The sequence below is a fragment of the Rana temporaria genome, chromosome 2, assembly GCF_905171775.1.
Source record: "Rana temporaria chromosome 2, aRanTem1.1, whole genome shotgun sequence".
NCBI classification, from domain to species: domain Eukaryota; kingdom Metazoa; phylum Chordata; class Amphibia; order Anura; family Ranidae; genus Rana; species Rana temporaria.
The window spans coordinates 120,845,879-120,873,180 of NC_053490.1; the positions used below are offsets into that span (position 1 = coordinate 120,845,879).

General features: G+C 48.3%; 1 protein-coding gene across 2 annotated transcripts in view; it reads left to right on the forward strand.

The window, feature by feature from the left end:
• Positions 1-27,302, forward strand: part of AGAP2 (ArfGAP with GTPase domain, ankyrin repeat and PH domain 2) — a 319,347-nt gene that overhangs the window by 198,747 nt on the left and 93,298 nt on the right. For both annotated transcript variants that reach the window (XM_040340872.1, XM_040340873.1), the window contains exons 4-6: positions 3,640-3,725; positions 17,527-17,668; positions 25,022-25,156. In XM_040340872.1, the coding sequence (XP_040196806.1) occupies positions 3,640-3,725; positions 17,527-17,668; positions 25,022-25,156 (363 nt within the window). The remainder of the gene's footprint in view (positions 1-3,639; positions 3,726-17,526; positions 17,669-25,021; positions 25,157-27,302) is intronic.

The following is a 27,302-nucleotide window of genomic DNA, read 5'->3' on the forward strand; positions in this document are numbered from 1 at the left end:
TTTTCCTATAAAAATAACAAACATGTTATACTTGCCTGAACTGTGCAGTTGGTTTTGCACAGGGCAGCCCAGATCCTCCTCTTCTCGGGTCCCTCTTTGACTCTTCTGACTCCTCCCTCCTGTTCAGTGCCCCCACAGCAAGCAGCTTGCTATGGGGGCACCCGAGCCGAGTCACAGCTCCCTGTGTCCATTCAGACATGAAGCCCCGACCCGGCCCTATCCTCTCTCTCTCCTGATGGCTAGCTGACTTTGATTGACAGCAACGGCAGCCAATGCCGCCACAGCTGTGTCTCAGCCAATCAGGAGGGAGAATCTCGGATGGCTGTGAACATTAGGGGGGCTGCTGCACACAGAAGGCTTTTTATCTTAATGCATAGAATGCATTAAGATAAAAAAAAACTTCCCCCTTTAGAACTCCTTTAAGATTGATGTGGTAAATATTGGAGCATGCTGCTCTGTGGAAGATAAATATTTAATGAATGTTGTTTGGCAGCACTGGTTTAAGACACCAGACGCTTTCCTGGGACCAGCACCATCACAACTCAAGCAGAGAGAAAGAGGCATGCCAGCAAGACCCTCTGTTTACTATTGTCTGTTGTGAGCTTAGGTGTGCTCAAAGCAGAGGGGGGTGATAGCAGCTGAGGAGAAACTGCAAATTGGGCTTTTGCAGGGGAGGAGCTGACAGGCAGGAATGGCAGAGATAAAGATCTGCACAACCATTCAGCATTTATTTTGACAAGAAGAGATAAGTAGTAACATAATGAAAAATGTTTTGACAGGAAAAAAGTCTAAAGCATTAGTAAACCTCCACACAAAAAAGGCCCTCAGAAGCTTTTAGCCACAATGTGCTAGAAGAATTTTGTGTGTTGAGATTCTTTTGCTGCTTGACTGGCCTGCGCATGCACATGTTAATTAATTTGTCTCCACTTAGAGGAGTGACATGAATGTACAGCAATCTGCACATGAGGAAGCTCAGTGTTCACAAAATACCGAAAGGCATGTAGAAGCAATCATGACCAATAGGGTATCCTCTGTCATAAAAATCCTACCAGTCACACATTTTTTTTATAATTTATAACTTTACTTCCACTTTAACTGGGTATTTAGTTTGCCAACACATACATTATAGTTGGGGTGCCAGAATAACTGGTCAGAGTTAAAGTTACCTCTGACTATGCATATTGAAGTATTAACAAATTCTGAACAAACATTAAAAGCTCCCATTCACCCCTGTGGCTGTAGACATTGTGGACAAGTTTGTCTTAAAAATTTACAACAGAAGCATTTTTATTGTAGCTTCTCTTCGTCTTATGCCGCGTACACACGACTGTTTTTCGGGTTGTACATTTTTTTTTTTTAATGACATTAAAAACGATCGTGTGTGGGCTCCAGAGCATTTTTCACAACGTAAAAAACGGGCATTAAAAATTTAGAACATGCTCTAATTTTTCACGCGCATGCTCAGAAGCAAGTTATGAGACGGGAGCGCTCTTTCTGGTAAAATTAGAGTTCGTAATAGAGATAGCACATTCATCACGCTGTAACAGTCTAAAAAACGCAAATCGTCTTTTACTAACATGAAATCTGCAAAAGCAGCCCCAAGGGTGGCGCCATCCGAATAGAACTTCCCCTTTATAGTGCCGTTGTACGTGTTGTACGTCACCGCGCTTTGCGAGAGCATTTTTTTCACGATCGTGTGTAGGCAAGGCCGGTTTAGCAATAATCGGGTTGAAAAAAACTTTGTTTTTTCTAGACCATTAAAAATGTCATTTTTTGCATCCCGAAAAAAGGTTGTGTGTACGCGGCATTACTGTTTGAGGGCAGAATCTGCCAAGCTTCCAAAGCAAACAAACATGTGCTTGTAAATAGTTAGAGACCAACTCAAACACAACTTTATAAGTCTCTGTTGTGATCTTTGTGGATAAATTATTTTATAATACAAGCAGCTAGAGAGGTCAGTGATGGAATGTTTAAAACAGAACTAAAGCCATAAATGTAATTGTTTCCGGAAACAGTTACTTTTAAGACATGCAGTGAACTATAAGGCCTCGTACACACAACCGTTTTCCTTGACAGAATCCATCAAGAAACTTGGTGGCAGAGCTTTTTTGCTGAGGAAAACGGTCGTGTGTACATTTTTCATCGAGAAAACTGTCGAGGAACTTGATGAGAAAAAAAGAGAACAAGTTCTCTTTTTCCTCGTCGGGAGTCTCAATTTCCTCACCGTGTTCCTCGTCGGCCTGGTTTTCGACGAGAAACACATTCGTGTGTATGCTTAGAAACCCGCGCATGCTCAGAATAAAGTATGAGACGGGAGCGCACCTTCGGTAAAAGTAGTGTTTGTAATGGAGATAGCACATTTGTCACGCTGTAACAGTCTGAAAAGTGCAAATCGTCTCTTACCAAACTTTTACTTAACACGCAGTAACATGAGATTAGCAAAAGCAGCCCCAAGGGTTGTGCCAGTGGAATAGAACTTCCCCTGCCGTCGTACGTGTTGAACGTCACCGCGTTTGAGAATGACGAGATTTGGTCTTGACAGTGTGTACGCAAAGAAAGCTTGTCAAGATTCTTGACAAGCCTAACAAAGAACTCGTCGAGGAAAACGATGTTTCATTTACGACAAGTTCCTCGGTCATGTGTACGAGGCCTAACTCTTGCAGCTGCTCAATCGACCTGTCAAGCCATCAAATGGCTGCCGTAATAACTGATCACATGTGCAGTATCATGGCAACTGCAGATAAACTGAGGCCAAGATGGCCGCTTCCTTGGCTGCAACAGATCAGAGGATTTAGTACTGCTTTAAAGCTCTTTTATTGCTTGCTTAGAAAATACAAAAGCTTTAAGATCCACAGTTTGGACACAGGTGTAATTTAAACTTGCACTGGAAAGTGGCAGTTGGAGAACAAAAGTCTGAGTCTGACTAGTGGCTAGTAATGAGCAGTTTTGCTCCCTATGTGCAGTGAAGTGACAAGGTTCTGTTCATAAGCTGTTCAGAGGTGTGCAGCTAGACAATATGAAATAATGACAGATGGCAGTGACATATCCTTCCACCTCTTTCTGCTGAGCTCTGTGAAAAGCTGGACTATAAAAAAAATAAAAACAATTCTGTATAGTCAATAATTACCAAATTTGGTGGTTTTCATAATAGTTTTCAGGAAAATGCATAAAGTGGGGTACACACTATAAGAAAATCGGGCTTACGTTCGTACGACTTTTCTTAATGTTTCACAGCAAATCAAAACTGATGAACGAATATTCGTATAAAAATTCTCACACAACAAAGGCTTTTTTTTTTTGTTTATTGTTTCTGATCATGTGCAGTCTTTCTTTTCTGATTTTTCTTGTACGAAAATTGGACGAAATGGTACACATTAAACTAAAATCATTCCTTCTGTTCCCGTACGAGAACATTTTTGGAGTTTGTCCCTTCGGGAATTTTCGTACGAAAATTTGGAATCAGCTGTCGAAAGTTGTGTACAAACTATGCGAAAATCGTCCGAAAATGTTTTCCTGATTTTATTATAGTGTGTACGTTAAGTGTGTACGAGCCTTAAGTGTAATCAGTCTGCTTACATAAAGTTTAGAATCTGTTGTGTTTTTAACATCTCATTTATATTTTCTTTTATCTTTATTCAGGTGATCAGTTCAAGAAAGAGATTAGTGTGGAGGGCCAAAGCTACCTACTGCTGATTAGAGAAGAAGCGGGGGCACCAGATGCAAAGGTAACTATGATTGTTACGGGGAGGACTGGGAAAGCATGCCATGCAGTAATTGGTGGGAGGAGTGACAGGTGGGTGTTGTCCTCAAGGGTGTGGGTTATTGTGACACCTCTTTTCAGATATACATGCTGCAAAAAATGGATTGTAAATGATGAAGTGCTTTAGGAATTACATTTTATGACTGCTGGATTCTGAAAATGACATGAGCGAACCTGATTAAATACAGCCATAACAAAAAATACTAATGATTTAGCTTTCTTTAAGTGTATGCAATTCATGTCTCAGTATGTTTGCTCATTCCTCACTGTATGTAGTTTTCTTAAAGCAGAACCAGAGGCAAAAACAACAGGATATTTTTGCACACATGCTTAGAAAATAATTTTAGCCCTGAAGATTATACGATACCCCAAAACATTATACATTTTCTGAAAGCAGACACCTTAGAAAATAAAATAGTGGAAATACCAATTTTTTATGTCACACTATATTCCCGCAAAAGTCTAGAAAACACACAATTTCAGTAAAAAAAAAAAACTAAAGCTATAATAATGAGCACACAAACATAATAATGTACTCAATTTATTGGTAATATCTAAAAGACAAGGTTGCACAGAGTAAACAGATACTCAACACGTCCAACCTTAAATTTGCATGCGCCTGTGAAATGGTGACAATCTTCAGTACCCTATATTTTCCATAGGCGACTCTTTAAAAGCCTCTTTAGGTCATCAGTTTAGTGGTATGGAGGACGTCTGGTGTTAAAAATATTGCTCTCACTGCGGTGTGCATGGAGATATGTAACATGTATTGCAATCAACGTTTTCATGCGTAGGCACCCTGGCACGTGAGCTAACATTAATATGCCCTAATATGTGGGGGTTGAGAGGCCTCAATTTTTTTGGGGGGGGGTATCTTACATTTTTTACTATTAAAACATTTTTTATTTTACTTTTTTTATCACATAGGGGACAAAAAGTTCCCTATATGATGATTTTTTGGTGAGAGGTTCTCTTTAATGAGACACCCACGTCTAAAAGACCCACTCCTGTCTCTACTCTTCTCGTTCCCTTCTACCTGTTGGCACCTGCTGTGTTGGTTCCAGGCCCACAGATGGGCAAGCGGAGCCTGGGATACATGCTGGGGGAACGCATGGGGGATGTGTAAAAGCAATCGGGCAGCGCAGCCACCCGAATGCTTCCTTCTGACATGCAGAAGTCTGCTTGTCAGATGTACACCCAATTCCGGTGGCTGTTGCCACTGGGAATGTGTGTAAACCCCCCCCCCCCCCTCGCTGTTATGTCCGTACGATATATGAACCTGGCAGCGACAGGGTTAAACGATTAAATAAAAAATAAATATTTATTATCAAACCATAGGTTTTCCTTGTAGTACTTTTTTTCTGCCACTAGATGTCTGCAGTCTAATGACCAAAATAATTCAGCCCACTTCTGTTGAGTCCAGGCTATCTTGGACCCTCCACAGCCTGTGAATGGACAGTGAAAGGAGAAGAAGCACAATGATGAGATCATCTCTCTGTCAATCTGCTTTCTTTTCCTATCCACATGATCCTTGTCAGCACATGTACTGATCCTTGTGCTGCTTATTCCTCTCACAATCCAACCCTGCTGTACAGAGACTGCAATAGGTTAAAACCAGATCAAATTCAGATACTTACACTGGGAGGGAACCCGGTACCCACACTCCACTTGAGTGCTTTTGTCAGTACATCGCTTCCACCAGTCTGAACATCAATATCAGATATTATAGCCGATCGTACAAGACTAGCCAACAATAGCTTGTATGAACATGGAACACCTTTATTTGAAAAACTCACACAACATATATACCCCATAAGAGGACATCCCCTCTCCTGATCATATTACCCCAACAATACAAACTGTAACCAGAAACATAATTATAACAACCGACATAAACTATAAACATTATGTTAATTATCCACCTGGATGACTCACTAAACTCACTAAAACAATACACATTATTACAGGTATAAACACATCCCAAATGGGCTTGCTAGCAGGGACAATAGGTTTTCCAATTAACACAATTAACAATACAAACAGGGATCTCCCTCCTTCTCAACCTAGTAGACAACAGACTATAGCAGGAGACCTCAGTAGCAGACTGTCCGGCTCCTATATTGAAGACCATGGAACAGGGATCAATGTGACCGCTCTTTCAATAACATGTATAGTTCAGAATCAAACAAACCAGGAATATTCTTCATGTATTTCTTGAGGGATATTGTTGATAAATATTACTGTCCCATCTGAAGTAATCCAAACCACATTGTCAGTGTCCATTAAGTAGTTTTCTATCCTTTTCTTGGTCACCCTGTGTCCATAATAGACACAGGGTCAATCACACACAAACTACAAAGTTTCTTGGTGCCTACTACTACTTACTGCTTATAGTTCCCTACAAGCAAAGTCCATAAAGACATGGGTGAGGGAGTTTGGGGTGGAGGAATTAGAGGGGCTAGGAATGCCAGCAGGGGGCCCAAGAAGAGGAGGATTGGGGCTGCTTTCTGTAGAACTATTGCACATAGCAGGTAAGTATACAATGTTTATTATATTTTATTTTTTTAAGTTGCCTTTAATATCACTTTAATATTGTGGCCAATGGAATTAATGAACGCACAAACACTTAAAGCGGGAGTTCACCCGAAATTTTTGTTTAACCTTAGATTGATGCTCATTTTGTCAAGGGGAATCAGGTAGTTTTTTTAAAAACAAAGCAGTACTTACCGTTTTAGAGAGCGATCTTCTCCGCCGCTTCCGGGTATGGTCTTCGGGACTGGGCGTTCCTATTTGATTGACAGGCTTCCGACAGGCTTCCGACGGTCGCATACATCGCATCACGAGTAGCCAAAAGAAGCCGAACGTCGGTGCGGCTCTATACGGCGCCTGCGCACCGACGTTCGGCTACTTTCGGAAAATCGCGACGCGATAGATGCGACCGTCGGAACCCTGTCAATCAAATAGGAACGCCCAGTCCCGCAGCCCATACCCGGAAGCGGCTGAGAAGATCGCTCTCTAAAACAGTAAGTACTGCTTTGATTTTAAGGAAACTACCCGATTCCCCTTGACAAAATGAGCATCAATCTAAGGTTAAAAATTTACTTTTCGGGTGAACCTCCACTTTAACATGCCTAAACACATTTAAACGCATGTGCAAAACGTGGCTTTAGGTTGTTTATTAAGCAGTTTTTTTTCCCACCAGAAGCAAAAGCAATCAAGGGAGTAAAAAAAAAAATATTCTGTATGCATGGGGCCTTAGATGTGAGAACTCAGGCAAGTTAGTGTTGATTTTTGCAAATAGTCATTTATGTTTATGACAGTAATTAAATCAGTTTCCTTTGATTTAGTATTACAAAGAAAAGAGGTTTACATATACAGTATATTCTTACTCCATTTCTGTTTCCTCAAAGTCTTGCTATACAACATATGACATATGGTTGTGTTAACTGTGACATTTGACTAAACCATTAATATTTTAGTAATTTGACACTCATATTATCCTAATGTTAATCTCATATTACCTACTCTACTAGAGTTTTGACCCTAGGTTCACATTTGTGCGATCCTGTGGGACATGTTTGCATGGGCAAGGCAGCCCATTCATTTCAATGGACTCCTGTGCCTGCAATTGTCCTGCGGTTCCAGAAAAGCCCAGAGCAGGGGAACGCAGTGGACTCGGTGGAGGGCTGGCATGACTGACGTCACAGCGGACAGCAAAGACAATGGTTGGCTGTCAGTACCCGGGGGGCGGGGAAGGGAGTTTATTTAAGGGTTGGTTCCCGCCCTCCCGGCAACACAGCGCGGAGGAAAGTTCGGTGCAGGATGTCTGAAGTGGAGCTCATGTTAGCTCAGCTGCAGGCGGAGGCGTCGGCGCACGGCCCAGAGTGGCTTCGGGACCAGCTGCGGCCTATTTTCGGTAGGTCGGCAGCTATTGAGGACGCGGGGGGGAGGGACACAGGACGCGCCCGGCGTTCTCGCCCGCCGGAGCGCTTTTCCCCGGACACATCCCCCAGGGCCCAAAGAAAACAGGGGAGTCCCCGTTCGCGGGCCCCTCCGGGCCCCCCCGCCAAGCGCGCAGCATTGCCCACGAGGGGGGGGAACGGGAGGAATCCCTATCGGGGCCGTGGCATGGCAGCAGGCCGGTCGGCCAGCCCTGGAGCAGCACCTGGGCCCGCGCAGCGTAAGGAACAGGATTCGGCGGGCCCCGCCCCCCGCTCCACCGTGGGGGGTGCGGCGCCTCAGCGGGGGAGACCTAGAGGCCCGGCTTCTGGGCTTTCCATTTCCTCGGCCCACAGCCTTGCCGCGGTGCGGACGGAGGGGGAGGGGACCACCGGCGACCTTGTTGGGGGCAGCAGGGCTGGGGAGACCCCCCCAGTCCCACGGAAAGCGGCGCAGAAATCGGCGAACGGGTCTGGCGCGCGGAGGAGTGACCAGGCGGACGCCAGGCCCACGGCAGCCAGGGATCTTTCCCCTGGGGTGCAATCAGCAGAGGAAGAGGATCCATCCACGCTACGGTCGGAAGGGGAGCTGACTGATTCGGAGGACGACCAACCATCCAGGACGGTGGCAGCGGCGGTGGAGACGGGACGATCGGCTGGTGGGTCATCACCTAGGCAGCCCGGTAAGTCAATTTTATCTTTGCCTTATACTGTGGGGAGGGGTGTGATGGCCACTGGGGGCAGCGGGGGGGGGGGTGTCAGCTCGGTGGGGGCGGATACACGGGCAGGGGGCTCTCAGACTGTGCACCCGGGCGGGGGGGGGGGTCCCTGGGGGGGGTGGTTTTGCGGGTTTTCTGGCAGGCATAAAAGAGTTGGTGGGTAGATTTGAGGGCTCAGATGGGGCGACTGCGGGCCCGGTCGCGGCTTGGGTCCCCCCTGCGGTTCCGGTGGTGGGAGGGGTGGTCGCTACGCCTAACACTCTGCCGGCGGTTGTGACGGCTGGGCCGGTGGTGGCATCCGCCCCCGCGGTGAGCGGGGGTTCGGGAGCAGCTGCGGCTCCGGCGGCAGCAACAGGGGAAAAAGGGGCGGTGGCAAGTGAGGCGGCGCGACAGGAAATAATCCGCCTCGCTGACGCGGCAAAATGTGAGGTGTACTTATGCTATGAGGCGTCGCTGGGGACACATTTGAAGGCAGAGGTCCGGGAGAAGATATGGAAGGGTGAGTATGTGGAGATTTTCGCGTTACTCCCATTAGAGAAGTTCAACCTGGACAGGGGGAAGCCAGACGAATCCAAGAAGGAGGAGGAGGAACGGCGCAGGTATCGCTTGATTCCACGGACGTTTACCAATTGGCTGCAGGCTTTCAGCATCCTAGCGGGTGTGATAGGGGAGAAAAAGCCGGAATGCTGCTCAGGGCTCTTCATATATCAGAATGCGATAGGGGAGGCACACAGGATCTACGGAGGATCCGCTTGGCTGCGATACGATGAACAATTCCGGCAACGGATGGCGGTGCGGCAGGACCTGCGCTGGAATCAAAAGGATATGAACCTTTGGCTGTGTTTGATGACGGCGGCGAGGGTTCCGGGGCAGTCCTTTCAAGGGGGGGCCGGGGGTCCATCTTCCCTTGGACAACCGGCCGGTCGGGCAAAAGGGGTGTGTTGGCAGTTTAGCTCCGGCACTTGCAAATTCGGAGGCACCTGCAGATACAAACACGAGTGCTCTGGTTGCGGAGGCTCCCACCCGTTGTCCAAGTGCTTCAAACAGGGTAAGGGACGTTCCGGAGATTTTGCGAACAAGAGGGACGACGCCGGTGATGGTGGAAAGGATGCGGCCGTTTCTCGGTAGGTATCCGGACAGGGGGGCGGCTCGGGCACTGGAAAGGGGTTTCTCAGAGGGTTTTCAAATACCGTGCGCGCTGGGGGTGGTACCCCCGGTCCCGCGCAACTTGCGGTCTGCGCTCCTACATCCAGAAGTGGTTTCAGAGAAGCTGCGGAAGGAGGTAGCTCTGGGGCGCATGGGAGGTCCTTTTTCGGTAGCACCCTGGGGTGATCTGGTGGTTTCTCCGCTGGGGGTGGTGCCCAAAAAGGAACTCAACAAGTTTAGGCTGATACACCACCTCTCCTTCCCAAAGGGGGGGTCGGTTAATGACGCTATAGACCAGGAGGCGTGCACAGTGAGCTACACGTCATTCGATGCGGCTGTCCATTGGGTGCGACATTATGGGCGGGGGTCCTTGATGGCAAAATCGGACATTGAAGCGGCGTTCCGCTTATTGCCAGTGCACCCGGACAGCTTCCGGCTGTTGGGGTGTCATTGGGGGGGGCAGTTTTATGTGGACAAGTGCTTGCCCATGGGGTGTTCCATTTCTTGCGCACTGTTCGAGATGTTCAGCTCATTCTTGGAATGGGTGGTTAGGGACGTGTCCGGGGTGAGTTCCATCATCCACTTCCTGTGCGTTGGACCGGCGGCGTCACGGATCGCGGCGATTCTGCTGGCAACGCTGGAACACATGGCGGAGCGCTTCGGGGTCCCCCTGTCTCCCGAAGAAGACGGAGGGCCCAAGCACGGAGATGACTTTTCTGGGCATAACATTGGATTCCATGGCAATGGAATGCCGCCTGCCGGAGGACAAACTCGAGGCGATGAAAGCAGAAATCAGGGGCATGCTGGGGGTTAGGAAAGTGAAGCTGAGAGCGCTACAGTCGTTGCTCGGTAAGCTTAATTTCGCGTGCCGTATTTTGCCCATGGGGCGGGTGTTTAGCCGACGGCTGTCGGCGGCGACCGCGGGCGTGAGTTCCCCTAACCACTTTGTCACGCTCGGCAGGGTTCTTAGGGAGGACCTGAGGGTGTGGCACTCCTTTTTGGAGTCATTTAACGGCCGGGCACTGTGGATGGCGGGCCCGGTCAGTAACTTTGACTTGGAGCTGTACACGGACGCTGCGGGCGCCACAGGCTTTGGGGCATTCTTTCAGGGCAAGTGGTGTGCGGGTCCTTGGCCGCAAGACTGGGTGGACGCGGGTTTCACTAAGAATTTGGTGCTATTGGAATTATTTCCAGTGGTACTGGCGGTTGAGTTGTGGGGCTCGGAGTTCAGGGATCGGAAGGTCAGGTTCCATGGGGATAACCTAGGAGTGGTTCAGGTCATTAACAGGGTATCGGCTTCGTCACCGCCGGTGGTTCGGGTGTTGCAGCATCTAGTTCTACGGTGCCTACAGTTGAATATGTTTGTCCATGCAGTTCATCTGCCCGGGGTTGAGAATGTCATTGCTGACGCGCTGTCTCGATTTCAGTGGGACAGGTTCCGAGAGTTGGCCCCGGAGGCGGAAAGACACGGAGAGCCTTGTCCGGATTGGCTGTGGAGGGTTGCATTGGCGTGATATCAAAATGGCTCAGGAGGTCGGTGAGTGAGGCCACTTGGGGGGCGTACAGCAAGGTGTGGTTGGAATGGGAGGCTTTGGCGAGAATGGTGGCTGTGGACCCGTTCGAGTCGGAGACACGATGGCTGGTGTTGTACTTCGTGGCTAGGAACATGGAGGACGGCACGTCGGTGGCCACGCTGAACAAAAAGATGGCAGGTCTTGCGTTCCTTTTTAAATTGCGGGGTTGTCAGGACTTTACGAAGGACTTCTGGGTGCGGCAGGCGCTGAGAGGTTATAGAAAGGCAGGAACGACAAGGGACTCCAGGCGCCCCGTGTCGTTTGCACTACTGGAAGGAATGCTGGAAAAATTGCCGGCCATTTGTTCTTCTGAATATGAGTTTTTGCTGTTCAGGGCGGCCTTCACGTTAGCTTTCTTCGGGGCTTTCAGGATCAGTGAGCTGGTCAGCCCGTCTACCAAATGTCAAGGGGGCTTGGGCCCTCAAGATGTGGCTTGTGGGCAGGACAGGGTATCTATTTGGCTGCGGAAGTCAAAGACGGACCAGGGGGGACGGGGCAAGTCCATACAGGTATTTCCGATTACGGGTTCTCCTTTATGTCCGGTTCAGGCGGTACGGGCCTTCGGGGCCGAACGGCCCGAGGCGACGGGGTCGTTTCTGGTACATAGGGATGGGTTGCCGTTGTCCAAATATCAATTCGGGGCTGTTTTTAAGAAGTGTTTGTTGGCCATGGGGTTGGATGGCAAGGGTTTTTCTTCCCACTCCTTTAGGAAAGGGGCGGCTTCAGAGGCGGCCCGTTGGGGATTGGGTACGGAAGCCATACAGCGTATAGGCAGATGGGAATCGAGGAGGTTTCAAAGTTATGTCCGTCCCCACCTATTGGATGTATAGGACGGTCACGTCAAGTGGGGGGTGGGGAGGGAGTCTGGGGTACGTGTGTTATTGTTTTGAGTGTTGCTGGGTTATGCGGTGGATTACCCGGTGCAATTGTCTTTTTTCTTTCAGGTGGGACCCCGGCACTAGTATGGATAATGGGACATTCTTATGTCTTTTGGGGGGCAAAACGGGCTGAGCTTAGACATAGCGGTCGGCAGTTGGGTTTCCCGAGGGAAGAGGCAAGCGTGCACTGGTTAGGGATTCCGGGAATGCTCTGGGGCAGGGTTGTCCCGGAAGTGCATCGTTTTGCGCGGCTGGACAGGCCCCCCGACGTCTTACTCTTGCACGTGGGGGGCAACGACCTAGGGGTCAGGGCAATGATGGACATCACTCGGGATATCAAGTTTGATATCTTGAGACTTCGGATGGCCTTTCCGGATATGATCGTTGTGTGGTCCGACATCGTGGCTCGGACGGCATGGCGTATGGCTAGGTCTGTAGCGGGAATCAACAGGGCCCGGAGAAAAATCAATAGGGATGTGGGCAAGTTTGTGGTGAGGAACGGGGGGTTGGTGGTACGCCACATGGAATTAGAGGAAGAGACCTGGAGGTATCTGCGAGGAGACGGGGTCCACCTTAGCCCAGTTGGGATCGACATGTGGGTGTTGGGGTTACAGGATGGGATCCAGAGGGCCATTAGGGTGTGGAGGGGCACCCAAGGGTAAGGTTTTACCTTTGGGTGCTGGTGGCGTTGGTTGGTCCCTGCGGGTAAGGAATAGACTTTGAGAATGGAATTAATGACCTGTCGGTGACAGGCGATGATGAGGGTGATGCCAGTTAACGGAGGTTAGCTGGAAGAATGGAGTATGGAGCACTACGGTCGTGAGACGCCTTTGAGCCTGTTCGGCTTGAGGCCTGCAGAGGAATCCGAAGACCGGAGTGCATCAAAAAGGGCATATATATATATGTTTATATATATATATATAGTTTACGGAAGGATAGAGGCTTTGCCTGCGGGGACCAACTTCAGGTAGTTTAAGTTAGCAGATGTTCTTGCTTAGTTTGTGTTAAAATCTATTATGTTTAATAAATCAGGCTGCTACGGCCTATTTTTCCCCAACAAGCAATGGTGTGGTCTCAATTTAATGGGCAGAGGTTGGGGGGGATACTAAGGTTTTTTGGGAAGGTGGTAAGTTAAGTGGAGTAGGACATCTGTTGTACTAAAGTCATGCACACGCACTGTGATTTTACATGTGGGGGTGTCATTTAGAATGAGTGGTAGCCCTGTGCTGTTTCATAGAACAGTGTGTTCAGCCTTAAAGGGGTTGTAAACCTTCCCGTTTTTTCACCTTATTAATAATTGTCACCCCCCCCCCCCCGTTTACTTACCTGAGCCCTCCAAAGTCCTGCGTCGAGAACGCGCTTGATCTTGGCCAGGTCTTCTCGGCTCTTCATTGAATAGATTGATAGCAATGCAGCCATTGGCTCCCACTGCTGTCAATTAAATCCAATAACGCGGGTGCCGGGGGGCGGGGCCGAGTCCGGCATTTGTGTCTATGGACGCAAATGCTGGACCCGGAAGCGTGCCCGCAAGGTAACCCCCTTAGAAAAGCGCTTCCCAGAGGGGGTTATCTGATGCAGGGAGGAGACGAGACAGCCGCTGAGGGACCCCAGAAGACATGGATCGGGGCCACTCTGTGCAAATCCAGCTGCACAGCGGAGGTTAGTATGACATGTTTGTAATTTAAAAAAAATATATATTTGAACCTTTAGGGCCCTTTCACACAGGCGGATCAGTAATGATCCGCCTCCGTGTGTCCGCAAAAGCTCAGCGGGGATCCTCCGTAAAATCTCGCTGAGCTGGCAGCTGACAGGGCGAACCCCGCACACTGTGCACGGACCGCCCTGTCTTTCCTCCGCTCTCCCCTATGGGGGATCGGATGAACACGGACTGTATGTCCGTGTTCATCCGATCCGGCAGATGGAAGAAAAATAGGATTTCTGCGGAGGCGGACAATTACGGGTGTCAGCGGATGGTCATCCGCTGACACCCGTAATCACATAGGGACCCATGTATGTCCCGTTTTCATCCGCAACGGACGGATGAAAATGCGGACATACGGTCCGTACATGTGAAAGGGCCCTTGCAATCACTTTAATAGTTGCAGTGTTGATTTTAGGTAAATTGCACAACTTCTTAGACTGGGTGATCAGAAAAGTGAAGTTCCAGCAATGCATGTTTTGTTTAAAACTATGCATTTTCTATTGCTCTTTGTCCTGACTTAGGAAATTCCATTCACTTTCTCTTGCAGTCTGCAATAAAAGCCAGGTGGAGCTACTAATCTTTCCCCACTCTATTCAAAACAAAAAAGGTTGTGATTGTAACTCCACCTTAAAGTATACATCAAAATAATCTTTATTTTTAGTTTTGGATAGAGTGGGAAGGGATTAGAACATCTGTCAGGTTTTTATTGCTGTCTTTGCCCCTGTTTGGGACATTCACACTTCTTATTTTTAATGTTCACCATTATCACTGAAAGTAAAAGGAAATTCAGAATTGTGGGTTGTCACCAGAAGAGGAATAGAGTTGGAATCTTTTAAGGGGGACATTATTTGTGGTGACCCTGGTAAGAACACTTTGGTGGGATTTCCTATCACTTCCTGTTTTCGATATGGGGCAGGATGTGAATGTAAATCTCCCTAGTGAAGCACAAGTGACAAAAAAAACGATAGGGGTTAACTTAAAACCCTTCCTTACCTTATAAAAATAAATAAAAAATACTACTTTAAAGCGAACTAAATCCAACAACGTATCTGTATCTAAAGAGAAAACCCAAGTAAAAATGTCCTTAATCAAACATAATAATAATGTTGTCTGCAGTGGTTTCAAATAAAAGAAAAGTATAGTGGATTTTTAGTGAGCGATAATTACATTTTATCTAAATTTTTAGTTTTTTTTTTATGGTGTTCACATTATAAAAAACTTGCATTATCAAACTTTTATATTAAGCATTGAGTTTTATAGATTGTCCACTTTAGGGAGCTCAGTGCTATATTACCTTATATCTTATCTATAGAATTATATAGATATATATATGGATGAGAGAGATAGAGAGAAATAAAGAGAGAGAGAGATAAATATATAGATATAGGGCCAGATTCAGAGAGAGATACGATGGTGTATCTCCTGATACACTGTCGTATCTCAGAGTAAGGCTGGTCATATCTATGCGCCTGATTCATAGAATCAGTTACGCATAGATATGCCTAAGATCCGACAGGTGTAACTGTGTTACACCGTCGGATCTTACCTGCAATTTAAAAATGGCGCGGGGGGCGTTCTTGCTGATTTACGCTGAGAAATATGTAAATCAGCGAGATACGCAAGTTCGCGAACGTACGCGGACCCGACGCAGTGTTGTTACGACGTTTCCGTAGCGGTTTTCCCGGCGTATACTTACCCCTGCTTCTATGAGGCGCAGCCAATGTTAAGTATAGCCGTTGTTCCCGCGTCGATTTTGTTTTTTTTTACGTCGTTTGCGCAAGTCGTTCTCGAATACGGATGGACGTCATTTACGTAAGCGTCGAAACCACTGACGTCTTAGCGACGTCAGTGGGAGCAATGCACACCGGGAAATTTCGCGGACGGCGCATGCGCATTTAAATCGGCGCGGGAACGCGCCTGATTTAAATAGTACACTCCCCCTAGCAGCGGAATTTGAATTCCGCCGGGGGTTTTACGATCCGCCGCTGCAAGTTTGGAGGTAAGTGGTTTGTGAATCACCCACTTGCCTCTCAAACTTGCGGCAGCGGATCTTAAATCACATAGATCACGCGGATCTAAAGATCCGCTGATCTATGTGAATCTAGCCCATAGAGTGATTTGCTTAAAGGATAAGTTCACCTTTTTTTTCCTCTAAATTCCAGCTCTCCTACGCACCAATATAGCATTCTTGTATTCTATAGCAATATCAAAGCTTTCCATAAAATCCATGTTTCCAGACGTTTCCATTAGTAATGTCTTCTTCCTGATCAGACTTTAGGTCATGACATAGGAAGGAGTTGACCAGCTGACTTCATTAGCACACACCCTGCATCATCCACCCTCCCATTCCCAGGTGCAGGCCAGTTGGCACTTACTTGTGAACTATCGGTGCCATTCTAAATAAAACCGCACCACAAAGCACCATACCACACAGAGTGCTGTGTGGTACCATGTATTGAGGTAATGCACAGTAAACACCCCTCCCCACGTCAACTAAACCACCTTGTACTTTTCACCTTTTGATCAGCGAGTGACACGGTCCAGGAGCCTACATCATATCAGGTGGCGCAGTGCAACCTATAGATGATGATTATCTATCAGAGACTCAAAAGATCTGCTTTAACCACTGGAAGAGCTGGAAGCAGACCCTCAAACATGGATGTCTTCAGAGTTTGCTTGCAGAATTGACAGCTATGTAGCTATTGGGTGGATATACTAAAACCAAATAGACTGTACACTTCGCAAGTGCAGTTACTCCAGAGCCTAGTAAATGTGATTAAGCTTCAGTTTGCAAAGACTACCCAATCACATGCAAGGAAAATAAAAATAAATTGCATTTTTGCTTACACGTGAATGGATGATGGAAGTCAGCTGAGCTTCCCCTCATTTACTAAGCTCTGGATCAATTGCTCTTGAAAAGTGCACAGTCTATTTGCCTGTAGTAAATCCACCCCTATGCCTCTATAGTCAGGAAATCAGCCTTTTGGCTTCTGGAAATGCTGTGCACATTGTTTGTGTCCCCCGGTGAAGGAGAAGTGGGTGCACAGTTCCGGACTGAGGGGTAGTACTAGCAGGAAGCCAAACATTGAGATGTTAATATAAACCCATCACCTCCATTACTACAAAACCCTTCCAATATGGCAGCAGTCATGTCAAAGTCCTACATCCAAATGCATTATTTATTTATTTTACTTTTATGGTGGGCATTTTATTTGAAATACATCTTCACTATTTATCACTTCTTATAACAGGCGAAAACTAAAGAGGAAACTAAAACACCACTGCATTCTTCTTTATTCACGTTAGAAAATTAAAAAAATGCAAATAGACTGTGCACTTTTCCAGAACTAGTAAATGGGGTAAAGCTTCATTTGCAAAAAATACCCAATCATGTGCAAGGGAAAAAAAAAAAAAAAACAGCATTTTGCTTGCACATGATAGGGTGATGGAAGTCAACAGAGCTTCTGCTCATTTACTAAGCTCTGGAGAAACTGCACATGCAGAGTGCAACTGAACTTTGCAAAGTGCACAGTCTATTTTTCTTTAGTAAATCAACCCCAGCGCCTCAACCCAAAGTTCTGAGCGCAGTGTGCATGTACAGAAGGATTCAAGATCAAGTTAATGTTATTTTGCCAATAAGGAAAAGCGATCCTAGCTTCCCCCTTCTGGCAATCTGGGCTCAACTGAGTAGAGGTCAGGCTGAGAAAACATCCTTATGATTCCCTAGAGAAGGTGAGAATGGTTTAAACCTGAACCAATAATTCCCAGTGACAGATTGTGTATTGATTGAACCTCCTCTTGCCTTTTAGTTTTCCAACTGGGTGGATGGCGTCATCTTCGTGTTCAGCCTGGAGAATGAGGCAAGTTTTCAGGACATATTCCAGTATTATGCTCTCCTGGCAAACTATCGTAACGTGTCGGACATTGCTGTGGCATTGGTGGGAACTCAAGGTAAGCCTTATTTATATGGTAAAATTGCATTTGATATTACTTAACATGTTCTGATGGTTGATATACAGGATGATCTTTTAACAATAGAAGTTTATATCCACTTCTCCAAACGATTGTGAAGAACCAGTAGATTATATAAATACATAGCCTTTAGCCAATCATTTTTTCAACAGCAAAGTATACCATGAAAACATTCATCTTTCCTAATGGGGTGTCATTTATCTAGATGGTTTTATAATACTCTGACACGCATTTCCTAACAGGCAGCACAATTTTGCAAGCTTTACCACAAATTTTATAATGCTAATCATTATCACCATTTTATGACCTGTACACTAATCATTCCTCACTGTATACTTTATTGGTACTTTATCAAATAATTTAGGAATGTAGATGCATTCAACAAAGCACACATTCTTGCATCTCTCATTTTTATAGATGTTTTTAAAGTTAAAGTGATATTAAAATCTTATTTTATTTTTTTTTGTTTAAAAATAACAAACATACTTACCTCCTCTGTCCAATGGTTTTGCACAGAGCAGCCCAGATCCTCCTCTTCTTGGGTCCTTCGCCGGCGTTCCTGACCCTTTCCTCCTGCCAAGTGCCCTTACAGCAAGCAGCTTGCTATGGGGGCACCTGAGCCAAGCCGCCACTCTGTGTGTCCATTCAGACACAGAGCTGCAGCTCAGCCCCAACCCTTCTCTCTCCTCATTGGTTTACTGACCTTGATTGACAGCAGCAGGAGCCATTGGCGCCCGCTGCTGTCTCAGCCAATGAGGAGAGAGAGTCCCGAACAGCCAAGAATCTCATGCAACATCGCTGGATTGAGATCTATAGCTGCCAGCAATAATCATTGTTTTCTACCAGCCGGGAAGGCTCCCCCCCAGCCACTGACAGAACAATAGTGCTGCAGGAGGGAATCAAGCGATTGGAAGGAAAGAAAATCATCTATGGGTTGCTTAAGGCTCCATTCACCTCTATGTAGCAATTTCACATGTCACATTCATAAGTGCATTGGCCTTTTTTTTAAATTTGTACTAATGTGTTTTAATGCACAAGCAACACACGCAGCAAGGTGCCATTCAGAAATACTGTCACTAGCATGCGCCTGCAAAAAAGAGATGCACATTTTTGTGCATTGCGGGAACACATGCAATTGTGTGCTGGTTCCTACAACACACAAATGTGAACCTAGCCTACGAGCTTGCTCATAACACAACCCCTGCGAGCCGTGTTCATTTCTTCATGTGTGGTAACATGCGTGTGATTTGTTTTTTGAAGTTTGTTGTATTGCAAATTATTTAACATTTTTATTTTTTACTTAATTGTACTGTATTTGCATGCATTTGTGGTGGATTCACAAGCCTTCAAGCAGGGCCGGACTGGGAGTAAAAACCAGCCCTGGAAAACATTTCATACCAGCCCCATAGCATTATTATACCAGCCCAACATCATAACGTCATTATTTTTTTGTTCATAAAAGAGAAAACCATACATTTTAAAGAAACATTTAAAGAGCGTATTATATAAAGATAAGACAGATATGAAAGCACATAGGGCTAGGGAGATATATATATATATATATATATATATATATATATATATATATTACACAGTGGAACCTCGGATTACGAGCATAATCCGTTCCAGGAGAATGCTCGTAATCCAAAGTGCTCACATATCAAAGTGAGTTTCACCATTGAAGTTCATGGAAACGAAAATAATTTGTTCCGCATTGACTTCAATTGCATGCAATACCGCATGTGGCCAGAGGTGGGGGGCGCCGGAGAGCATCGGAGACACTCGGAAATGTCACTTGCCACTTGTCACCAGATTCAGCATGTCACTTGCCATCCGTCCCCTGCCACCAGATTTAGTGTGTCACTTGCCACCCATCCCGTCACCAGATTCAGCGTGTCACTTGGACTGGGTGACAGCAGGGGGACTGGCTGACAGCAGAGGACTTGGCGACAGCAAGGGGACTGGGTGACAGAGGACTTGGCGACAGCAGGGGACTGGGTGACAGAGGACTGGGTGACAGAGGACTGGGTGACAGCAGGGGACTGGGTGACAGCAGGGGACTGGGTAACAGCAGGGGACTGGGTAACAGCAGGGGACTGGATGACAGAGGGCTATGTGACAGAGGGCTGGGTGACAGCAGGGGACTGGGTGACAGAGGGCTGGGTGACAGCAGGGGACTGGGTGACAGCAGGGGACTGGGTGACAGCAGAGGACTGGGTGACAGGGGACTGGGTGACAGCAGGGGACTGGGTGACAGAGGGCTGGGTGACAGGGGACTGGGTGACAGCAGGGGACTGGGTGACAGCAGGGGACTGGGTGACAGAGGGCTGGGTGACAGGGAACTGGGTGACAGAGGGCTGGGTGACAGAGGACTGGGTGACAGAGGACTGGGTGACAGCAGGGGACTGGGTGACAGCAGGGGACTGGGTGACAGCAGGGGACTGGGTGACAGAGGGCTGGGTGACAGGGAACTGGGTGACAGAGGGCTGGGTGACAGAGGACTGGGTGACAGAGGACTGGGTGAAAGCAGGGGACTGGGTGACAGCAGGGGACTGGGTAGCAGGGGACTGGGTGACAACAGGCTGGGTGACAGAGGGCTGGGTGACAGGGGACTGGGTGACAGCAGGGGACTGGGTAACAGGGGACTGGGTGACAGAGGGCTGGGTGACAGCAGGGGACTGGGTAACAGGGGACTGGGTAACAGCAGGGGACTGGGTAACAGGGGACTGGGTGACAGAGGGCTGGGTGACAGCAGGGGACTGGGTGACAGCAGGGGACTGGGTGACAGCAGGGGACAGGGTGACAGCAGAGGACTGGGTGACAGCAGGGGACTGGGTGACAGCAGGGGACTGGGTGACAGCAGGGGACTGGGTGACAGAGGGCTGGGTGACAGGGAACTGGGTGACAGAGGGCTGGGTGTAAGAGGACTGGGTGACAGCAGGGGACTGGGTGACAGAGAACTGGGTGACATTAGGGGACTGGGTGACAGAGGACTGGGTGACAGCAGGGGACTGGGTAGCAGGGGACTGGGTGACAACAGGCTGGGTGACAGAGGGCTGGGTGACAGGGGACTGGGTGACAGCAGGGGACTGGGTAACAGGGGACTGGGTGACAGAGGGCTGGGTGACAGCAGGGGACTGGGTAACAGGAGACTGGGTAACAGCAGGGGACTGGGTAACAGGGGACTGGGTGACAGAGGGCTGGGTGACAGAGGGCTGGGTGACAGCAGGGGACTGGGTGACAGAGGGCTGGGTGACAGCGGGGGACTGGGTGACAGCAGGGGACTGGGTGACAGGGGACTGGGTGACAGCAGGGGACTGGGTGACAGCAGGGGACTGGGTGACAGAGGGCTAGGTGACAGCAGGCTGGGTGACAGCAGGCTGGGTGACAGAGGACTGGGTGACAGGTGACTGGGTGACAGCAGGGGACTGGGTAACAGGGGACTGGGTGACAGAGGGCTGGGTGACAGAGGGCTGGGTGAAAGCAGGGGACTGGGTGACAGAGGGCTGGGTGACAGGGGGCTGGGTGACAGGGGGCTGGGTGACAAGGGGCTGGGTGACAGGGGGCTGGGTGACAGGGGGCTGGGTGACAGGGGGCTGGGTGACAGCAGGGGACTGGGTAACAGGGGACTGGGTGACAGCAGGGGACTGGGTGACAGCAGGGGACTGGGTGACAGAGGGCTGGGTGACAGCAGGCTGGGTGACAGAGGACTGGGTGACAGAGGACTGGGTGACAGCAGGGGACTGGGTAACAGGGGACTGGGTGACAGAGGGCTGGGTGACAGGGAACTGGGTGACAGGGGCTGGGTGACAGGGACTGGGTGACAGACGACTGGGTGACAGGGGCTGGGTGAAAGCAGGGGACTGGGTGACAGAGGGCTGGGTGACAGGGGGCTGGGTGACAGGGGACTGGGTGACAGAGGACTGGGTGACAGACGACTGGGTGACAGGGGCTGGGTGACAGACGACTGGGTGACAGGGGCTGGGTGACAGGGGCTGTGTGACAGACGACTGGGTGACAGGGGCTGGGTGACAGGGGCTGGGTGACAGACGACTGGGTGACAGGGGCTGGGTGACAGACTACTGGGTGACAGGGGCTGGGTGACAGGGGCTGGGTGACAGACGACTGGGTGACAGGGGCTGGGTGATAGACTACTGGGTGACAGGGGCTGGGTGACAGACTACTGGGTGACAGGGGCTGGGTGACAGACTACTGGGTGACAGGGGCTGGGTGACAGACGACTGGGTGACAGGGGCTGGGTGACAGACTACTGGGTGACAGAGGCTGGGTGACAGGGGCTGGGTGACAGACTACTGGGTGACAGGGGCTGGGTGACAGACTACTGGGTGACAGGGGCTGGGTGACAGACTACTGGGTGACAGGGGCTGGGTGACAGACTACTGGGTGACAGGGGCTGGGTGACAGACTACTGGGTGACAGGGGCTGGGTGACAGAGGGCTGGGTGACAGGGGACTGGGTGACAGGGGCTGGGTGACAGATGACTGGGTGACAGGGGACTGGGTGACAGACGACTGGGTGACAGGGGCTGGGTGACAGACTACTGGGTGACAGGGGCTGGGTGACAGACTACTGGGTGACAGGGGCTGGGTGACAGACTACTGGGTGACAGGGGCTGGGTGACAGAGGGCTGGGTGACAGGGGCTGGGTGACAGAGGGCTGGGTGACAGAGGGCTGGGTGACAGGGGACTGGGTGACAGACTACTGGGTGACAGGGGCTGGGTGACAGACTACTGGGTGACAGGGGCTGGGTGACAGAGGCTGGGTGACAGGGGCTGGGTGACAGACTACTGGGTGACAGGGGCTGGGTGACAGACTACTGGGTGACAGGGGCTGGGTGACAGACTACTGGGTGACAGGGGCTGGGTGACAGACTACTGGGTGACAGGGGCTGGGTGACAGGGGCTGGGTGACAGGGCCTGGGTAGAGAGAGATTATACAGTCCTGATTACAATTTGCAGGGGCAGCAAAGGTGACAGAGAAAGGGGGTGCACCATACAACCCCCCTCTCTCTGTGTCACCTTTGCTGCCCCTGCAAATTGTAATCTGGGCTGTATAATCTCTCTCACAATTGCATTGTCAAACCCCCCCCCCCCCCCGCACCTACCTTTTCTGCCTTCTGCTCCAAGGGTGACCGGCGCCATACACTTCATCCCCTCTGCGGCTCTGCCTTCCCACGTGACTCTGCAGGAGAAACATAGTGGGCGGTGCTGGCGCCGCACGGGACGATGGGACGTTCGGTTCTCCTGCTCGGCTCCTCCCCTCCCTCAAACACGCTCCAGTCCACACTTCACACAGCGCGGGAAGGAAAGTGCAGCGGCGAGCACGGCGGCCGCAACCCGCCGGCGACCGGCCCGCCGCTGCTTTTTATTTACATAACGTGATGTGACATGACACTGGAGTGAATGCAGCTAGGGCAGGCAGGCGTATAATTGTAAAGTGCGGCCGCGGCCCACAGCTGAGCTGGTTAATTTTACTGACAGCAGGCGGCCTACCGGGAATTTTCCCGGTATCCCGGTAGGCCAGTCCGGCCCTGCCTTCAAGTGGAAAAATGCTGCATGCTGTATTCTTTTTAAACGCCCATAGAAGCACTGCAGTGGTGTAAACTAGGATTTTTGAAATACATTCCATTTACATTTTCATTACATACCTTGCTTTGTCTCTTTGCTTCCCTATGCAATGTAGGCAGATTGTGGCTGTTGGGAGGGGCCAGCAGTGCACTGTACTCTGGTTCCTGAAAACATCACAGCACCCTGGGTTAGTACTCCTCTCAAGAGCCCTCAACCATGATGTAAATGGTAGGCTGGCTTTTAGGAGGAGTTATACAGATATCAAAATGCCTTGATGGGTGGATGTGGGTCTGGAGGAGTGGGTGTACCTAGGCAGGCTGTATTTGCATTCAGAGCCAGGCAACATGTAAGGCTACATCTTCATGATTTAAGAAACTGATATCGAATGAATGAATAAATGGGACTCTGATTTCGACTCTGATTTCGAGGGACTGTCCCTGATTTTGATGGACTGTCCCTGATTTTGAGGGACTGTTCCTGATTTTGAGGGACTGTCCCTGATTTCAAGGGACTGTCTCTGATTTTGAGGGACTGTCCCTGATTTCGAGAGACTGTCTCTGATTTCTGATTTCGAGAGACTGTCTCTGATTTCTGATTTCGAGGGACTGTCTCTGATTTGAAACAAAGTCCCTCTGTCCTTCTTTCTTCCTCATTTTGGTCTGATCTATATAGTTATAAAATGCATTATTTTTCACTATTTATACATATATATAAATATATATATATATTTCATATTCACTGTTTATAAAAAGTGTTTCCCAGTGCTAAACATTTCATCCAATTTCTAAATTGCTGCATTTGTACATTTTACAAGCCAGTATAAAGGGATAGTAGTGGTAAAACAAGCACGCATTTTTGTTTGTTAAAGTCTCCTTTAAGGGGCGTGGCAGGGGGTGTGTGTCCTTTGGCTAAATACTTTGCAAATAGGTATACTTGTCTCAAAATGTTGGGAGGTTTGGATCATCCTAGATGTCCTCTAGCTAGAAATAAGGTGGGGTCTATGACTTACTGAAATGCTCACAGTGTGCAGTGAAATCAGAGCAAGCTAGAACAGCCTGTACAACTGTGCAGGAATGAAAGTAAGGATGGAGTTCAGCTTTAGGTAGCTGTGTGCGGCACCCTGCTGGCTCCTCCCATTAGTCATGATCTGCCTGTAATGCATAGAAATGCACAGAGATCCACTGATGATGCCACTGGGTCTAAAATAATGCCTGTGTAGACAAAAATCCATGCACCGGACCTGTCTGTATGTAAAGTCAAAAACTTTTTTCTTTAATGTTGAATAGAATGGGGAATTTCCAGAATCTTAATTCATATTCTTTTTGCGGTATGTGTCCCTGCTATATAAATTTGCTGTCTGTAAAGGTTTTGGTTGTATATGTGCTTTATTAATAATGATAAAGTTGGAACATATCTGACATGGCTCATTGATATTGCCCCAGCCTTGGCTGCAGGGTGCAGTCTACTGCTGCCCATAAACATGGGGATTATCATACACAAGCCAGAAGAATCATCATCTCATGTGTGCTACTATTTGGTAACTGTCTGTAAAGAAATGTATCGCTGTAACTGTCTTTAAAGAAAAAAAAAAAACAGTTTTGTGTCTCTCCTTGTTTTTTCCATAGAGTATATGTGTGAAATGACAGCAGCATGGCGACAGGTTACAGGGCAGGCAAATAACTGATATTTATCTAATCTGCTGTATCACATTCCTTTTCACTTTTCTAAGTGTTACTCTTTGCAGATAAAATCAGCTCCAACAACCCCAGGGTGATTGAAGATGTGCGAGCCAGAGGTCTGTGCAATGACATGAGGCGATGTATGTACTATGAGACATGCGCCACCTATGGGTTAAATGTGGATCGAGTCTTCACCGAAGGTAAGCTACTGAACTTACTCTGATTCCAAATTTTTGATTACTCTGTCCTAACTACAGCCCTCCAACTGTTGCGGAACTACACTTCCCATGAGGCATTGTAAAACGCTGACATTCACAGACACGACTAGGCATGATAGGAATTGTAGTCTCGGAACAACTGGAGGGCCATAGTTTGGACACCCCTGCTAAGGAGAGATAACAAGTGCACTGCAGATGCAGCCAAGGCCTCCTGTTTAGTCCGGTTCAGTGAATGTATGCCTGGTGCGGCCTGCTCTCAGTACACACACACGACCTTGCTTATTATAATAGCATAGAAATTATATAAAAAACAAGAAAACTGAATTTACACTGCACAAAAAAGTAACTCAATATGCCTATAAACCCGTGCAGCCATCCAGTGACTAGTGTGACCATATATACAACATCCAACACATTTCCATTATTAAATATCTGATTAGATAAAAGACAAATAATAATCAATGGGTCCCAACATTCTGTGATGATGTAGTAATTAAATGCTGTAAAACAGCTGAGTGAGAAACTTATATAGCGCAACACATGCAAACTGAATCGCCCCCGGGCGCTTAGTATGCATTCTCTGAGTGAACTTTTTGATCTCAGAAGAGATGGGTTTTGATCTTTCTTCTGAAGGCCAAGTGGTTCACCTCCAATCGGATGGTGGTTGGTAGAGCGTTCCACAGTCTTGGTCCTTGGACTGCGAATCTTCGTTCTCCTTTGGACTTGTATCTGGCTTTGGGTATCTAGAGTAGATTTTGGTTGGTGGATCGCAGAACGCGATTGGATTTGTGAGCTTTTATTTTCTCGCATAGATATTGGGGGGCGTTTCCTTGGATACACTTACCGTATTTTTCGCCGTATAAGACGCACCGGAATATAAGACGCACCCAATTTTAAAGGAGGAAAATCTAGAAAAAAAAAGATTTTGACCCAAATACTGTAGTAAAATATTTGCCCCCCACTCGTCATCACCATCACACCACTCCCACATTAGTAATAGCCAGTAACATTGCCCCCACATAGTAATAGCCAGTAACATTGCCCCCACATAGTAATAGCCAGTAACATTGCCCCCACATAGTAATAGCCAGTAACATTGCCCCCACATAATATTAGCCAGTAACATTGCCCCCACATAATATTAGCCAGTAACATTGCCCCCACATAATATTAGCCAGTAACATTGCCCCCACATAATTGCCAGTAACATTGCCCCCACATAGTAGCCAGTAACATTGCCCCCACATAGTAGCCAGTAACATTGCCCCCACATAATAGCCAGTAACATTTCCCCCACATAATAGCCAGTAACATTGCCCCCACATAGTAGCCAATAACATTGCCCCCACATAGTAGCCAGTAACATTGCCCCCACATAATAGCCAGTAACATTGCCCCCACATAATAGCCAGTAACATTGCCCCCACATAGTAGCCAGTAACATTGCCCCCACATAATAGCCAGTAACATTGCCCCCACATAGTAGCCAGTAACATTGCCCCCACATGTTAGCCAGTAACATTGCCCCCACATGTTAGCCAGTAACATTGCCCCCACATAGCCAGCCAGTAACATTGCCCCCACATGTTAGACAGTAACATTGCCCCCACATAGCCAGCCAGTAACATTGCCCCCACATGTTAGCCAGTAACATTGCCCCCACATGTTAGCCAGTAACATTGCCCCCACATGCCAGCCAGTAACATTGCCCCCACATAGCCAGCCAGTAACATTGCCCCCACATGTTAGCCAGTAACATTGCCCCCACATAGCCAGCCAGTAACATTGCCCCCACATGCCAGCCAGTAACATTGCCCCCACATAGCCAGCCAGTAACATTGCCCCCAACTCACTGTTGCAGATCGCTCTGGTAGGAGCCCCCACGCGAGCCCTCTACTCTGCTCAGCGCGCACCGCCGCCGCCGGGTGTACCAAGATGGCCGACCGCTCCGGAGCTAGGCCAAAGCCGCGGCCTTTCCTAAGACCGCGGCGGCGGTGCGCTCCGCGGATCGGATCGGTCGGATCGGTGAGTAAAAAAATGGTATCTTCGTCTTATAAGACGCACCAACTTTCCCCCCCCAGTTTTGGGGAAGAAAAAGTGTGTCTTATAAGGCGAAAAATACGGTATG